The sequence below is a fragment of the Protobothrops mucrosquamatus genome, unplaced genomic scaffold, assembly GCF_001527695.2.
Source record: "Protobothrops mucrosquamatus isolate PMUCROS unplaced genomic scaffold, P.Mucros_1.0 scaffold39, whole genome shotgun sequence".
Classification (NCBI taxonomy): domain Eukaryota; kingdom Metazoa; phylum Chordata; class Lepidosauria; order Squamata; family Viperidae; genus Protobothrops; species Protobothrops mucrosquamatus.
In genome coordinates, this window is record NW_015386421.1 from 2340461 (window position 1) to 2358936 (window position 18476).

The following is an 18476-nucleotide window of genomic DNA, read 5'->3' on the forward strand; positions in this document are numbered from 1 at the left end:
CTTAGGATGGTGGCTTGGGAGGCGAGTGGGCGGGGGCGTATCCACAAGGGTGGGGCCGGAACACATGCTATGTAAGGCATTGGGAGCAAGCGCCTCCCAGTGCTGACTTTAATCTACATGGAGTGATTAAACTACCATATGTCTAACGTTCCTGCTTGCTGGCTGGTTTGTGCAGCGCCAAGACAAGACGGTTTGACAAACAGTGTATGGCACATATGTACAGCATTTTCAATGGTCTAAGCCAGTGATGGCGAACCTTTTACAGACTGAGTGCCCAAACTGCAACCCAAAACCCACTTATTTATCACAAAGTGCCAGGGCCACATCAGCATTGTGGTGCTCTCAGGGGGAGCGGTGTGTGTGTGTGTGGCCCACTGGGTGGGTGTGGCCACTGGGTGGGCATAGCTGTGGTGGTCACGACAGACTGGGTGGGCGTGGGTGGGCCGGGTCCAGGGAGGTGGGGACCAGTCCCTCGCCATCTCCGGAGCATCCCCAGGGGGCTAACGCTGCTTGCTCGCTCACTTCCTGCCCCATCACCTCCAAACACTCGCTACTCTGGCAAACTCTGCTGGGGCGACGGCGTGCGGGCCCACAGAAAGGGCTCTGAGTGCTGCCTCTGGCACATGTGCCATAGGTTCGCCACCACTGGCCTAAGCTATCCTGTTATTAGAAGAAGATGCAAAGCTTTCCTCAGAAATCTAAGGATTTCCCTCGCATCCTCACTCTGCATTAAAGAGTGAGCAGAGAACAGGAGCAGATTTATTAAGAGAAAAGAGGCATTTAGAACAATAGCTTGCGGTCAGTTGCTCCACTGCTCCAGCAAAAGGCAGTTCTGAAGATTGAGATGCCTGCTTATGCTTCTAGGTTATAGAGTGCTTTTTAATAAAAAGTGAAAAATGGCAATTGCCTGAAAAATTTCAATTTTCTTACCAGGAGGTACTTTCTCATAAGGCAGTGTACAACTTATTTACCATTTGGCAAAATCACATTCTTATTATATTGGATTCTTACACAGAAAGACAAAAATATCAATGCAAATTAAAAAAAGAGCGGAGGGAAGGGATGGAGGAATGTTCTCTCAAAGAAGCTTCTCCTTCTGCATATGAATGGGGCAATGTATTCATTTTAGAGTCCCCCTTGCCATACTGCTATTCAGCCTTAACTTGGAAGGCTAAAACAGCATTCAGCTTTTGCAAAAGCAATCCATGGCATCCAAAAGCACACAGTGCCCCAATTGTCAGAATAAGAGAAGGTTAATTGGAGACTGGAAAGTGGGTGAAATCTCTAAGAATGATTCCAGAAAAAGATATGGCATTTGCTCAATTTTAGGCAACACATTATTTTCCATAGATCTCGCTCCTAACTGTTAAAAAGTTACTTGAAGAGGAGCATCAAGGGAAATAATGATTTAGCAAAGGAAAGGAGGAGGGCAGAATGGGGAATGATTTATGTCCTTCAGGTTTTCCAAAAAGCAAATGGAAAGTAAATGAAACAGTGTTTTAACAAATTGATCCCTTTTCTTATTAGTTGGTTATAACTTGAATATTGCTTGTGACAGCTCTGCAGGGCCCAGCTATCATGAATCTTACCTACAGAGCCTTATGCTAATGGCAACTACCCAGGGATTGACTTATGTTGGGTTACTACATGTCATTTGATTATAAAAAGAGTGTGTTAACTACCAAATACATCTCAAGATACAAAAAGTATTTCATCCACCTTACCTGCTATTTATGAGACTTCAGTGTTATTGAAAGCTTTCAAAATCATGCCTGACAAAGCCTACCTGGGAGAGCCAACTATGCAGTCCTCAGACTAATGTTTCAAGTTGGCTAAGACATTTCTAGGGTAGTAGCTTCCCTCTAGCTAAGGCTTTGCTAAATGAGAACTAAAGCAAACAAATCAAGCAGCAAAACCCGGCAGACGTGTTTCTTTTTCTGGGAAACAGTCTCTGAACTTAGCTATGCATCACTTCCTAGAATTTCAGCAATGCAAGGAGTAATACAGCAAAGGCAATAAAAGCAACGCATGTCTGCTCTCAGTTTAAGAGTGGCTCTCTTGCTCCTATGTTTGCTTATGGCCTCTCCAGTATTTTGAGGCCAGAATGTAACACAACAAGTGCCAGTCAGTCTGAGTACTGTCAATTTCTAGACAGGAAACTCAAGTCGAGACCTAACTGACCTGTCTACCTAATGCAATGCAATGTTTGGCATTGATGTGCCCCTGATAGAGACTTAAGAAGCAGATCTGTATAGGCAGCAGCATTCTACCCAACAGAACCTATCTATGAACTCCACCTGGACAAGACTTTTATTACTTATTTTTGTTTTACTTACCAAATAAACTCTGGCTTCATATTCTAACTGAATATAATTACAAAGGAGCTGTCCTATTTTTTAAAAAAAATTGAGCATTTTTGTTTCTATATCATACAGTTGAGATCCACAGTGCATTCCTAAGAAACAAAACTGTAACAATCAATAGATGTTACCTTTGACCATGCACCTACCGTCTTCATCAGTGCGAACAGAGACAGGGATGCTCTCTGGTCCAGGACCAACATCTGTGTGAGCCCTCACCCAGACTTTGTACTCTCTCCATTTCTCCAAGTTGCTGATCTCCCAGCTGGAGTGCTCATGTCCAATGCCCTCAACCACATGCTTGGTGCTGTCCTCTCCTTCCACTGCCTGGTATGCGACGGAATATTGCGTGATGACTCCATTGCGGCTCTGAGCCGGTGGTGGTACCCAACTTACCCGGATGGTGGTAGAGCTGATGCTTACACATGCGACCTCTTGGGGTGGGGCAGAAGGGGCTAGGTATGAATAAATGAAGTGGGAAGATGTAGGGAAATGGTTGGGCAAAACATACCAAGTACAGTGAGATCTTACCCAGCCATCAGAGATTCTCCTAATACAGAACAAAGTTTGCATTTCTTTGTTATTTAAAATTGTACATGCACAGGAATTAGGTCTACGTGTGCCATTCACAAAATCACTGGTTGTGGTTACCATAGTGAAAAGAAAATTGGAAAATGAAAATCTTAGAAAATACTTAGGAGAGAATAGAAGAGCAGAAGTCCCCAAGAAAGAACCTGAGATCTAAAAAAGATAACAAGCCAACTAAGAATAATGTGTCACTTTTAAAAAATTCAGTGATATTCTTTCTGAGGCGTGGTATTTAAGCAGTAGTTTGCATGGATATTTTTGCTTAAACTCCTTAGTACATAATCTCAGAATACAAGGTCTACTGAATCTGATAGATAGCACCATAGCTTTGAAATTCCTGAGTAGAAGCTGAAACAAGAATCATAAAGACCACAAAGAAAGTTTTTAAAGAGATAAAAACATGATTTGCAGGATGGAACTATCACTAAGTAGTGATGGAAACTTAAAATATCATTTTTTTATTTGGTAAGCAGAACAACAACAACAACAAAAAACTGGCGAATACCAGAACAGGAATGTTTCATATATTCTACTGGAGGAAAGTCAGATCAAGACAGTTATTAGGAAAAACATAAGAATTATGTGAAAATTAAACTTAAAGCTACACTTTGGATTGCAAGAACCAACATCAAACTCGGATTACCTGAGGATGCTAAAGATATATGAATGGCATCCAAGCAAAAGTAGCGAAAGGAGAGACAGAAACCAGCAAGGCAATATTGAAAGAAATAGCAGAAGAATCTAAGCAATTCCTCAAAAAACTGACAAACAATAAAGACACTTGAGTGTAAAAAATTCTGATCTACTCACAATATTAACAAACAATACTGAACAATAGATGAACTCTTAATAGAGCAGAAAAAAAAACACCAGGTCCAAGGGAACAGCTCAGAGAATTGGGAAAAAAAAAAGAAATACTGGCTCTCATGGAAGAATGGCTAATTTACACCAGGAAGTCAAACTAAGAAAACAAATGCATTTCAACAAAGGAAGGCATTTTAAAACTCTTACTACAAGTACTATTGCCTGTTTAAATGTCAACTATCTGAAATAATTTCTGAGTTGCCAGATTGTAAATGTATATGTGTGAAATAGGAGTTAGATATAAAACAGGTGCTATTCACCATTCTCTTCTCAACCAGAGCAGATTATGGGAATCCTTTTATGATGACTTGTTTCTGTTTATTAACTCATCATGTTGAGTCCACTATTGGTATTGCCACTGTAAAAAAGTAATTAAAATGACAGAGTAAATGGTCATAAAATTATCTTAGGAATCTCACAAAAAGGCTGAAAGTATCCATATTAAAAGATTAAGACCTGCCACAGTAGGCAGATGACAAAAGGTTTAAATACCATTTTATAGTGCAGATATTGCCCAAATCATGGGAGGTTATGCTAATTTTGATGATCAGAGGGCAGGTAAAGATATGAAACTCACCTCCTTTGAACTTCTAGTATTAATTATAAGCAAAAACTGATTAACATCATAGCTTTATTGAATACACACTACTATATTTGAGACTAAAGAAGTATAAAAGAGATTTTTGAAAGGATGTGTATGTACAGAAAACTGAGGAACTATAGTAAATCAATGCTTGAAACATCAAAGTGCAACTCCATCAAAAGTAATTTATTTATGATACTCCAGTCCTCTCAAAATGGCTGTTATCTACAATATATCTTCACCAGTCTACCAGGTGTAATGATGCTGGCACATATATGTAGATATGCTAGGAATATCCAGCAGTAGAAACTTTCTGGAAACAAGAATAAATTGAGTATATTTCATTTTTTTTTCTTTTAAAAAAACTGAACATCAATAAAAGCTGAATTTACAGATCAGCCTGTGCACTGAGTCCAATAGAGATATATTGTTCCTAATTATTTACTTATTGTGGGCACCAGAAAAAAAAAATAACCAATCTTGCAAAAATATGGGATCTTGTCACTAGACCTATGCTACCATGATAATTCTGTTTCACTAGATGAAAAATAAATGCAGATACATCTTATGCTTTCTGGAACATATTTATTGCTTGGATTTTTAAACTAAAAAAGGGTGCCAACTTCTTTAAGAATTATATTAACTTTAAAGAGTGAGGTCCTTAAAGCAATGTCATCTTTTATTCAGACTCACATGGAATCCTGAATAAAGTTGCACACCTATTATTTATTGAAAACAAACATACAAATAAAGAATAGCCAAGAGCTGCTGTGCCTGTGCAAATTTGCAAGCACTTTTTCCTAATCATTTTGAAACATGCACATCATACTACTTATTGTTTATACAACAAAAAGAAGAAAAAAGGAAGAATCCTCCGTAATCATAATCCTCTATGATGTGATTGAATGATACTCTCTGCTATAGGTATTTTCCACTGTAAGATGGAGAAATATTCATTTCATTATCTCTGTTCATAGTAGGTAGTATGTTGTTTGATGTCCTGGGATTCCAAGTTACGATATTTCCCTTTTGTTGTTTCTTGTGTTATGCATGTTAAATAAAAATATTTTAAAATGATAAAGCAGGCTTGAAAGCTCAATTTGCCTAGAAATTTGGCTAGTAAAAGAAGAAGGTCAAGACCACGAAAGTCAAAGCCAAAGAAAGAAACACGAGATACCAAGAAACAGGTAGTCAACATGCAGGTTCCCAACATACAGGCAGCTAAGCAGTTCCTTCCACACTTGACTCATAAACATTTTGGAAACTGGGATTCATTGAGACAATTTTTTGCTTGATGCTACTTGATAAAACTCATGGCAATTAGAAAAAAGGGAAATGAAAGCTGTTTAACAAAGTACAGTAACTGAACCAAGTGAGGCACAAAATTACTTTTGAGTGCTGATAGCTAATGGCTGCGTAAGAATCTCATCTGTGAAAGTGCCAATAATACAAACAGCAAATTAACATTAGAAGAGGTTAAAAGAAAATGAAACAATGGAAGCATAAAAAAATCTGAATGAGATAAAAATATATATCAACATGTACCTACATATTATGCACAGTCAATGTCACGTTTACAATGTTCATACAGGCAACATGATTACATTTGCAATGCCCTGATTAAGATTTCCTTGCAATGTACAAAGGCCAGTAGTTCATGCTGATATGATGAATACCAGGTCCTTAACAATGTAATTCAAATGTATTTTTTAAAGGATTGAACGAATAGATTATTCTCATAATGCTAAAAGCAGTATCACTTTGTACATCCAGAATTAAGAGAATGTTTGGCAAGCTGTTTTCTTTGTAATATTTACATATTTACATACAGTATATCTAAGTTCTAGACATTGTCTTTTAGCTTTCCATTTGAACCAGGCTTGTTCTGAAGTTGGTGTACAGGTTTGTAATGTCAGTTCCTCAAAATGACTGCCTAGTTTTAAGAGCATAATCTTTCTCGTCACATTCCACTGCTTTTCTCCTGCAAGATTCCTGATAATTTAATTATTCAAATCTTTGTTTATAACCTTGAATCCCATGGATCAGCTACTGGAAGAAGAATAAAACTTCTACTTCCTCTACCAGTTCTCCATTCCGAAGGACCCTCTCTAGTGAGTGCTTTACAGCGGTTGATGGGCCACTGGCTTAAGCATCTGGTATATGTATGTGTACATGTGTAAAATAATGTGCACCATTATGCCAAAACCAGCAACTTAAGTTTTTGTATCAGATGTTGGGATACAAGTGCAAATAACAGTCCTCAACATGACATTACTGCACATATGTCAACTAAGTTCAGGGACTTCTTCCCTATTTCTATCTTCAGTGCCAACTTAACATGCAACCTTTAGCTGCAGACTGGGATCTACAACTGCTTATAATACACTATCAGGATTATCTTCCCTTATTACGGGATAGGCAAAATAGCTCCTCCACACACATTTCTTTCTGCTGCTAATTCTAGATGTATTTTAATTTGCAAGTGGATGGAAGTGTTTTTAAATGAAACAGTCTTGAGACGCCTAATCACTTTTTATTCCCTAGAGTGTTTCTAGGCCCAACTTCAACCCAGAAACAGTATTAGGAAGGTAATACAGCACGAAATAGCAGGCAGTGCTTCATTCTGCTGTTGACTCTAGTGGACCTGAAGAAAGAGATGAACCTCTCTGCCATGTTTAGTAAGGCAGCCAAAAAAGGACTATGAAGGATCTAGGGAAAAGTTCATGAAATCACCAGGACTAGGATAAGAATGGTGTTTTGATAGGTTTGAAAAACCAAGTCAGAAATCTACAGACAATAAGAGAGACCGTGAGGCAACAATGAGAAGATAGAGTAAGGAAGGTCTGTTTACAAATATGTATGTTGAGTTTTTAAATACATATGTTATGTAAGAGAGAGTATAAGTTATCTGGAGGTATTCCATGAGGGTGGGAATCACATGAATGTTCAAGAGTGGTATGTGTGATAGAAGTGTGGGGTAACAGAAAGAGTGGGGGGAGGAGTGGATCCTAAATTGGGGAAGCTGTAAGTTCAAAGGAGTGGCTGCATATTTTGATTTAAATAAATTATGTGATAAAGCTGGACCAATCACAGTAGGTATTTAGAGAACGGACTACCCCATTATATATTTTTGTGATAGCACCTATCACACGCTCTCAAAATGCAAATGTGCTTAGCAAGCCAAAATATTGCACTCTAACTGCAGAGGCATCAAATACTACTCAGTTACACATAGCCTTGCATCACAATTCCTATCTGTCATATTTCACATCTGTATTACTCTTTGTTTCTATGGTCTGTCTGTTCTTTTCGTTTAAGTACAATGACTGGGAAACTACCAATTGCTCCCTATTAATTCATGTACTTGTTCAGTAGCTGCTACCAGCTCTAGAAATATCGCCACCCAGTATGTTCTCCAATATCTAATATTTATAATATCTACATTTGGGTATCATTTGATCTAATCCATTGGTTTGACATCATACTTCCATAAACAGGGCTACTGGAGTCCTTATGAGTGACCTGCTATTGAGAAAATGAAAGGTAATCCCAATCACAAGTGGAGCAGTTCCACCCTGAGCTGATTCTGCTTGGGAACGCATTGGCTGCACGCAGAAAGCTCTGCTGTTATTGGCATCATTTGTTGCCCCACGGAGTCCCTAAATTCCTGACAGATGGCACAAACAGAAATGTCTCACTTCCACCCTGAATGTTTTCATAAAAGCAAGCCCTCAAATCACCAGTGAAAGCAAGCTTATCTTAGAGCTCTTTGATAGCCTTAATCTGCTTACGTGCTACTTTCTGAGCTGCCAATAAGTGAACTGAGCTTATACTTCACTAGCACATGGGCTGAGAAGAGAATAAAAAGCAATCCGGCGTCAGACATCTTTTTATCTGGCCATCTGATTAATTTTACTGTTGCCTGGTACTATATAGTCTAAATATGCAACATGGTGCATCACACTACTTAATTCAGCATTCATTCTCTGCAGAATGTGTTAATGATTTCCCCTATTTGAAGAGATTGGAGTTGCTCTTTTCCAAGTGAATTCATAGAAATTTGCAATAGCAACAACATAATGTATGTAGTGTATAGACAGCTGGATGTCCTAGGATGTATGGAGGAAATATGAGCAAGGTTGTTTCTCAAAGGGATATGAGCACATGCAGAGCAGGGATATGCATGCACAAGGTTCAGAGATGGAATACCTTGTTTACAGCGGAATGGAAGGTAGGAGAGGATGCAGTAAAACTCAGAGAGACAGGGAATACATCTTGTCTATTTGCTTTCCCCTGTAAATCTGCGAGTCTACCTGTTGAAAGGGCATGAGCTGAAAAAGAAACAAGACTTACCCTGGCCAAATGGGCCCTGCTTCAGAACCACAGCTGGCTTGTCACTCCTCATTTTCTATAGACAATGGTTCTAATCCCCCATTAACTCACACAGTGGAAACAGCATTTCCCCTTGCTTACATTCCCATAGCCATACAGAGACACTTACTGGACTGTGCTGTTCGAGCTTCCAAAATTGGAGTAAGGACTCCTAGACCCTGCTCAGACCGGGCACCTAGTTGAAACTTGTAGAGTGTGTCTGGCTTGAGTCGATCAACTGCATAAGATGAAGTCTGGTCAAATTCCACCTTATGCTAGAAAATATAAGAGTCGTTTTCTTTTTATTTGGAGGGGAAATAAGGTAAGCCAACCTTTAATGCTTTTTTGTTCTTAAATCATTCGCCCATCAATACTTACAGATTAATCAAGTCAATGATACAACCCAAATTAATGAACCCAAGTTACTGAATTTGCATATTTGTAGGAAAATCATGATCATCATATTGAGGACACTAACAAAGCAGTCTTGTGCTCTTCAGAAACAAAATATCTATTAAAAATGCAACCACAGCATTCTGCAACATGTCAGTGTAAAAATGTCAGGAAAGCAAGAAGAATGGATTTTACCTCCCAGCATTTTGTTATGTTAAGTAGCTTTTAAATCAGCGTTTGAGCAATTGTAATATAGAAACCTTATATACACACACACACACACACACACCATAGGAACCCAATACATGTAGTGTCCAAAAGGGATTTTGGATAGTACTGTGCATTCCACAATTTTGTACAGGTAGTCCTCAACTTACAAGAGTTCATTTAGTGACCGCTCAAAGTTACAACGGCACTAAAAAAAGTGACTTATGACCATTTTTCACACTTATGACTTTTGCAGCACCCCCATGGTCACGTGATTAAAATTCAGATGCTTGACAACTGACTCATATTTATGACAATTGCAGTGTCCATGGGTCATGTGATTCCCTTTTATGACCTTCTGACAAGCAAAGTTGATAGGGAAGCCAGATTCAATTAACAACTGTGTTGATAACTTAACACTACAGTGATTCACTTAACAACTGTGGCAAGGAAGGTCATAAAATGGGGCTAAACACTTAACAAATGCTTCACTTAGCAACTTAAAGCCTTAGTCTAGTATTATCCCACATAATCCTTAAAGCCATTATTTCAGATATTAGTTTATTGCCAGATAAAAAGAACTTTCACAAACTGAAGACCCTAAAATATTTCTTAATGCAAAACAGCCTATATATGAGACGAGCTATGGCTAGTTTTCACCTCCAAACCATGGCTAAACATCATAAAGACTAGATGGACAATCTTTGAAACGTCATCTAAGCATTCACGACAAAGGGAATGCTTTCAGTAATTATTGCTTATGGCCAGGAATCCAAGTGATTGCAGGAGTTCTTGATTCTCCCTCTCACACAGAAATATATATAAAGGTTTACAACTACATGACACCTTGTTTTTTAGAAGCTGTTTTCAACAAAAATCTTCTGCATGTACCTATGTTTTGACAAGAATCTAACTGGTACTATGGAAAAACCTGCCTCATTTCCATAGGAATTACAGTATAGCAATCAATTATTATGTTTCTTACCTGGATCCCATTTGTTCCTTCCCAGTATATCAGCTCATATTTGGTGATGCGCTCTTGAGAGGCTGGCAGCCAAGTCAACATGATCTGTGTATCTGACTCGGCCTCAGCTTGGAAGTCTGCTGGTTGGGCTGGAACTAGGGACCAATGAAATATGATTCAGTGAAGGTAAATCTGAGGAACCTTAGAAAGTGTCCAAGACACTGGTCTTATCACTAATCTAAAATTTTACAGCATTTTCATAATTCTGCTCAGTACCTTCTCTTTCTTTTATATTCCAAGTTAAACAGTTTCCTTATTAACCTTGTTAGCTAAGTAGATGTCCATTCTTGACAAACATACGATGATAAAACAACATACTATTTATAATCTGAGAAAGAGCACATTTTCCTCAATCCTAATTAAGAAGCATAAGCTTGCTCCTCAACGAACAAGCCCCATGTCTGGACCATACCACGATCATGATCTTTGCCTCAGATGTCTGGTCCCTGAAAGAATTAGAGCAAACCAAGACATGGAGGGGGCAATTTTAATTCTCGCTTTTTCCAATCTATTCCTTCCTGAAAGTGTTGAGACTGTAACTCCCAGAATTCTGTATCATGCAATCTTAACACACCTGAAGAGTTATCAGACTGGGGGAAAGCTAACTTATACCATATATACTTACCACCCTGCTGGGTTTTGACTTGAATAACATCAGAAGGGGGGCCATCTCCTACTGAGGTGAACGCCAAGACACGGATACTATATGTAGTCTCTGTTATCAAACTGCCCACAGTGGTGAGATGACTGTCATCAGTGTTGTGCTTCTGCCACATGCTGAGTGGTAGATGGGGATCAGTAGTGTAGTACACCCGATAGCCTCGAACCAATCCATTAGGTTCTTCAGGTTGTTCCCATTGGACCAGCATTGTGCTAGCACTCAGCATCCGTGCCTGCACTTTGAGAGGTGGGCTTGATGGAGCTTGTTCTCCTGTCCGTGCCTCAACCAGTTCACTAGGAAGGCTCCTTCCAATGTTGTTTACAGCAATAATGCGGAACTCATATTCTGAGAAGGGGCTTAGGCCACCAATACTATAGCGGGTGGTTGCCACACCATCTACTTCTTGGAATGTTCCCTCCAAAGATTTGGGCTTATATTGAATGACATAGTAGGAGATGGGGTCTGCATTTCCAGAGTCCCAGGTGAGAGTAACACTGGTGGCTGTTGTTTCAGTCACTAATGGCTCTGCTGGAGGTTTTGGCAGGGCTGAAAATATGGGGAAAAAATCATTCTATTAATGCAAATGATAGAATGCATAAAAATATAAATGAGGTTCAAAATCTCCTTAACATTCTTCTTTAAAGGCAGAAATAATTTTACTGGAACGTACATTTTATATTACACACTACCACATGTTACTTGGAGTGCTTTTAATGAAAGGGTAAACATAGCAATCATATTATTAGATGTGTTCACAGAACTTGTTGGTGGCTGGTTAAATAACCATAATTTAAACAAGAATCCAAGTCAGCTTTCAAGTGGAAAAAAAAGTTCTTCAGCTGGAGTACCCTTCAGAACTTTTGTTCAGGGCCAACTCACCAAGATAATAGTACTTGCACTGCACTACTACTACTACAAGAACAACGTACTTATGGAATGCAAAAATTGGTGGGATGTGCATTTGGGTGGCGGGATATTATAGCATCCTGGGCATGAAAACTCCAAGCATTAGCAGCAAAAGTCACAATCTTCCTGCACTATTAGATAAGAAAATCTAAGGCCAGGATTGTGATGTGGGATTCTTTTATATATTGATTTTATGACAGGATTGTAGATAAATTAATCAATATATAGGTACAAATAAGAGAAGAGTTACACCTGAGAAATTAATATAGAAAACATCTGTGAGCTTGTTTATTTGAGATTTTTTTTCCATTCTGATGTTTGAGTATCTGTTTTGTGAAGTAAAAAATAATTAGATAACCAAATGAGAAGAGACGTTATGTCTAGGATAGAATCTGCTCTAATTCCACATTTTATATTATATATAAAGCATTATTTGGCCAGACTCCCTAACGAAAAAATAAGAATGTAAAATCTAAATATAATCTAGGAAAAAATAGGTGTAACTGTATATATTTTGTCATAATTTCTTTGGACATAATCTGGAACTTCTTACCTTTGACAGTAATCTGTGCTGTTGCATGGATTACTCCTAGTGAGGACATGGCTTCACATGTATAGTTGGCTGATTGTGTAATATTGATCAGTTCTAGAACATTCCTGCCCATTGGCATGTCATCTTCTTTTGTTAATTCCACATCTCCAACAATCCACTTCACATACGGCATTGGAGACCCCACTGCTACACATGTGAGGTTCACACTCCCTCCAGGCATCACCTCATGGTTGCTTGGAGGGATTGAAAATCGAGGAGATACTCGCCGCACTGAAATAAGGAACAGACAACTAGTAGGGTCACAGCCTCAACTTGCATGTTCATTTTTTTATTTCAAAGTTGATGGGTAATGGGGACATCAACACTCATCCTATTGAAGTAGTAAATCACTCTAGAAAAAGAATATTCTGCACAAAAAGTGTTTACTAAATTTCATGTCTATATGCTTCCTTTTTAAGTCACACTGGCATTATTTTCATCAGGAGGTTTGGCATGTCATGATGAATCTTCATTTCCCCTGCATCCCGTAAATTAGAAAATAAATTCATTTTCCAATCCATAAGGTACACTAAAATTCTGCCACATGGGATTATTTAAGTAGTATCATTGCAAAGTGGTCTGCAGGCCAAATCTATGTTATAATGGCAGGTACAATTTTTTTTCCAAAATTATTCCGTATATTATAACTAGCTAAAACAGCATTCCCAGAGAAAATGTAAAGAGCCCTAGGCCATATGCAAACCTAGTTAGCATTTCTTTTTTGGAAAGGAGTTCAGATCCATCTTGACAGAAGAGCACTTGGACAATGGATCCTTCCCGCCTTTGGAAAGCACTCCAAGGACGAATTACACCCCTTATTCACTCATGCAGTATTCTTCACTTGGTTTGGAGGCAAGCTTTGAGATGTACTAAAGCTTGCTGGCTATTAGCTGAACCACTTCATCTAGGGGAATGGTACATAAATGATGCTCTTCTCTAAGGCCAGTGTTACTGGCCAATTTAAAACAAGGACAAAGAAACGTAACTGAGCAGAGTAAATCTTTGCTTCCTCTGGGCAAATTCATTCCAGGCTTTATTTAAAAAGGCTTGTGTTCTATCTCCTCTGGGAAACCTGCTTCTCCAACATGAAGTCAGTGTTTATATATGTAGAATCCTCTCTTCCTTAATAGTACAGCCTCTCCAATTCATACCACCTGATTGTCAAGCAAATAGCTAAAGGGCAGAGAATCTATAGAAAAGACCCATCGGGAGGGGGGTTACTGAGCAAAGCTTGCTCAAAGGGCTATGGTCTACTACTAGGTGTGTTTTATGCTGGACTTCTTTCTGTGCTGGTTCCAGCACCACAAAATCATGCTAGAAAGGGGCAGCTACTACCATGTGGGTAGTATAGTAGTACTAACAAAACTCAGTTCAGGTTGACAGGCTAACAGTACTCCTAATAAAGTTTTGGTTGAGTTCTTTTCGATGATTCATCAGTCCAGTGGATTTGCAGAAAGAAAACTGGCACAGAAGGCCTCACAAAACCATGAACAACAGAATGAAGATTTGAGGATAAATGAAACAATACTGTCAGCAATATGCATACTACACACTATCTTGGAGACAAAAAGGGGACACATTAGCTTCATAACAGCTGGAGGAATAATAATGTACATGTTTTCAAATGTGTAAAAACAGATTGGCTTTTTTTAAATCAATCTCAAATCAATAGTTACATGCATGGTTGCCAGTGAGAGACTTGTTACTTGTTACTTGTTGCCAGTGAGAGACTTGTTACATGCATGGTTGCCAGTGAGAGACTTGTTAGCCTGAAAGGAAGTACTTTATAAACACAAATTAAAGCAAATAAAATGGGGTCACGTTAGCTCTAACACAATTATCCAGATATTTGATGGACATGGCAATGGGTCAACATGATGGGGTGGTTGTCCAACATAGCCTGGATCTGATCGGCAAGAAGCAGGACTCTTCTCCTCCCCATCCCCCACCCAATGAACATGATGCTGAGCTAATAGAGGAACAGTTTGCTCATATATTAGGATTTCAATATAGTGGACCAACCAGCTTCCCACCCCTTCACTAACTAAACTGGTCTCAAACAAAAACAAGCTTTAGGAATAATGCTACAAACTCGTGCATGGCAATTATTCACTGACTTGACGTGCACCAGACAGACAAAAGACCAAAAAGGGAAAGGAACTAATATATAAAATTTGAACAAAAAATCCCCCAGCGGGAGTGGTGGAAGTGCACAAAAATGCAATTACTGGAACTCAGAAATGAAACTGGGAGAAATTCATGCAGAAGAATCAAACACAATCAACAGCATGCCTTTACCGTCTACTTCTGTGAAAACCAAGCAAGATAACTCCTACCTCCTGTTCAGGTTATTTAAACCACATTCAGACATATGCATGCATGCTCAGTAGTTAGTTTTGACAGAACAGAATTTCAAGTATCAGTCCTTGGTTATCTCCTTTGTTGCCATAAAAGAACCTGTCAGGACTACACTAAGAAGAAAGACTACAGCTTGAGAATTTGCAGATAAGAGCTTAAGTTCATTCAGCAAAGTGCTATCTCGCCCTTTTTGAAAGTTGCTGTTTACTATTCTATGGAAGGGGATGAGAAAAGGTTATTTGACATTATATCAGACATGGGGCTCTTCTAGCCTAGTCCCAGGATAAATGGCAATGAAAATCATTCCCCCTTTCACTTTCTGCAAACAAAACAAAACAAGGGAAAAAAGAGAAAATTTAAAGAAAAGCCTGTAGGCAAGCCTTTACCCCATAGTTTCGTTACCCAAAGATAGGATCTAGTCACAGGGAAAAAACACCATTTCTCCAAACAACTCAGCCAAATGCCAATCTCGTGACTGAAAACAGGTACACACCTCCCTGTAATACTGACACTAAGCAGATAATCTCTTTCTTCTTGTTGTGGTGACCCAATTTTGTGGTAACAGTCTCACATTTGGGACAGGGCTTAAAGGTACAGGAATAAGGTTGTCCCAGATTTTTTTTCATAGGCTATTCTGTTTTGAGCCTTTGGCTAAAGGAATACATTATTTTTTTCCATTACAACATTAATAATCCATACGTTGGCCTCCATCCATCCTAACAAAGAGGGGAATGGTACTTCTGTTGCCCAAAAGGAGAAAATGAGAGTGAGAGGAACTGCTAGGTAAAAAATTCAAGATGTCAGATGCCAAGCTCTGCTGCCTTCCTTTGAATCTCCTGAGTATTTCTGTTCCTCCCAGTCTGATTATAAATAACCATTAAAAGTACAGTAAATCAAACTTCAGTTCTCATCCTGCACAAGGGAAGAACAGGGCAAAGCAATCAATAGAAGCTCAGGTTCTTCTTATTAAATAAGGATCAGGGGAAAGCTATCCTTCTTTCCCTTCTTTTCCATTTTTAAATTTTATTTTAAACCTCACACTGAGGTCTTCAGGTCTATAAAAGAGCAAAAAATGGGTCCAGTGATGCTATGGATTGGATCAGAGCTGCTATAGTCAGTCCAAGTTGAAATTCTCGAACTCAGAATATAACACTAGAGCAACTGGCAACTTTATTTCCCTGAGTTCAATGGGACATAAAGTAGGACTGTTGATCAGCTCTACAATTCTCTGGCACAGCATAGCAGAGCTGGGGAATGTCACTTATGCAACATCCATCCACATGTGTGATGTTCTTCCAGGCTCTAATCTCTTGTTCTTCCCTGTTACTAGAGTGGGAAGTGAAGCAGAGCCGTCAATCAGTATTACAACATTTTGACAGAGAACAGTGCAGCTAACGAAAGTCCACATGTGCAGCTAACACAATGTCCACATGTGCCTAATTCCTGCCAGGATTTAGTTCTTGGCCCTTCCTGCCAATGAAATCAGTTACTTAAGGAAATTCGAACCTGCCAATTACAGAAATGTTCATCCAATTTATAAGCAGGTACCATATTTTAAAAATACCTTTCCCTGACCTGTCAGGATTTGCTACGGGTTGGGGATTTTTTTTTTAAAAAAAAGCAAATAACAATTTCACATTTTGCAAGAAGCACATTTGTGAAATGCTACTGTAGGATAATATTCAGGATTTCTTTTAGCAGATTTTCAGAGAAGAAATACACTGCCAGCCCTCCCAAGGGTATGGAACAACATATAGCTTGCAAAAGATGAACATTCTCTACTGAGCTGAACATGTAGTGTGGGCAATAATTTATCAAGTTATTAAGTAAGTGACATGGTCTATCCCAACCTACCACAAAGCAATGTAGGTAGGAAGAATACCCCAACAGAGACCAGATTTCCATTGATAGATTGGGATGAAGCAAACAATACTACAGAGTATTAATAATTCAGCATGCAATAAATGTACACTTTTCCTGCATCCAGGGCCAATGAGCACGATGTCTCTCACATCACAGTACTGTAGTGGCTTCTCAAATTTAATCAAATACTGAGGTCATTCTATTCAAAGTCCTTTTCCCAGCAGTTTCCAGCTTCCTTTTGCGAATTTCCAGATACAAAGCAATTGCTTAATACTGGGATGTTGTAACAATAATTAAATGGTTACAACAAAACTAAAATAAGTAGAGTCGCTAGAAAAAAATAGTGAGGATGGCCGATTTAAACAGAATGTGAAGACCATTAGCAAGGCTACTTACGTATGCTAAGGTTAAATTCAGACAACTTTCCTGCAATGCTTATTTACTAATGCTATGAAAAACCAAAGTCTTATTTGCAGTACTATTTTCAAGATCAATTAAAAGCAGTTGATATCACTGCAGCAGAGGCACAGCTTTTCTTATATCTTGGGCTTTAAATTTTGAATTATAAAGTTTGGTTCTGCAGGAAATATATTTACTGCTGCTATGTCTCCTAGTCCATAGCTTACTGGGTCATAATTAAAGATTGTAAATTAAAGCTCAAGCTACCGTTCTTAAGCATCCTAGTTTTGGTAAAAAAAGCCAGGATTATTCTAGATAGTCCAGAAAGAATGGCAAACTTGTTATCACCAGGACATCAAATGCAAATTTTAAACAAATCTTTGACTTTCACAAAACTACCATTTAATGAATTACTACTATAACCAAATTTTGAGGGGGGAATATTGCAAATTAATCCCCCATTCATTATTTAGGGTTAAAAATGGTAGAGCAGCTTTCAAGTCGAGCTTGACTTCAGGTGACTAATGTGTTTGGTTGTCTTCCAGATACATTTGCCATTAGCTTCTGAGGATTTATTTTTTTTTAGATTCCCGGTCTAGTCAAGAGTCATGGATTTCTCAGGAGGCTTTGTCTCCTATTACAGTAATCAAATTTGGCCATAATTAGTATCCAACATCGATTAAGGCTGGTTAGCTCACTAAGCAAAGCTCACTTAGGAAGAATGGTTATATAAATCATCCACTGAAAATGTTATATGGTTATAACATTCTTGATATTTGTAAACCCCCCCCCCCCTTTTACTTGTTTCAGCTTATATGTAGGACTTTTGCTTTATAAGAAAGCTGGGCTAGATTAAGAGAACTGGGATGTTTGCTATTTCCTTTTATTGTCTAATGCCCATTGCATTTACTTATTTTGTTCAATTGATTTGCTTTTGGAAGTTGGAGAAAGTATAGACTGAAAATATTACGAATTTGGGTAATTCTTTTACTCCTTTCTGCTCCTTACCACAATGATCTTAAAACAAAATCTTCTTGTGGTATGGTGGTACCTGGGGCTTTTCCAGCTATTGACAGAATTATCAGCAGAAGAGAAAAATGAAAGAAGAAAAAACGCATTTACAGGTTTATCTTCTGCTCAAACAATGCTGTACTATTTATATTTTTAATGCATCCCTGAGTGCTGACATTTATATTCCAATTTTCAAACCAGGGCCGAAACATTGTTGGATTGTATTTCAGCTATAACTTTTAAAGCTAATTATTTGCACTGACAACCCCATATAACAGAGCATCTATCATTACAGC

General features: G+C 38.5%; 1 protein-coding gene across 1 annotated transcript in view; it reads right to left on the minus strand.

The window, feature by feature from the left end:
- The window catches only part of PTPRF (protein tyrosine phosphatase receptor type F), a 342535-nt gene that overhangs the window by 78582 nt on the left and 245477 nt on the right, over nt 1–18476 (minus strand). The window contains exons 6-10 of the mRNA XM_029283209.1: nt 12511–12780; nt 11016–11597; nt 10352–10485; nt 8897–9041; nt 2510–2815 (exon numbers count right to left, since the gene is read on the minus strand). Coding sequence (XP_029139042.1) covers nt 2510–2815; nt 8897–9041; nt 10352–10485; nt 11016–11597; nt 12511–12780 — 1437 coding nt within the window. The remainder of the gene's footprint in view (nt 1–2509; nt 2816–8896; nt 9042–10351; nt 10486–11015; nt 11598–12510; nt 12781–18476) is intronic.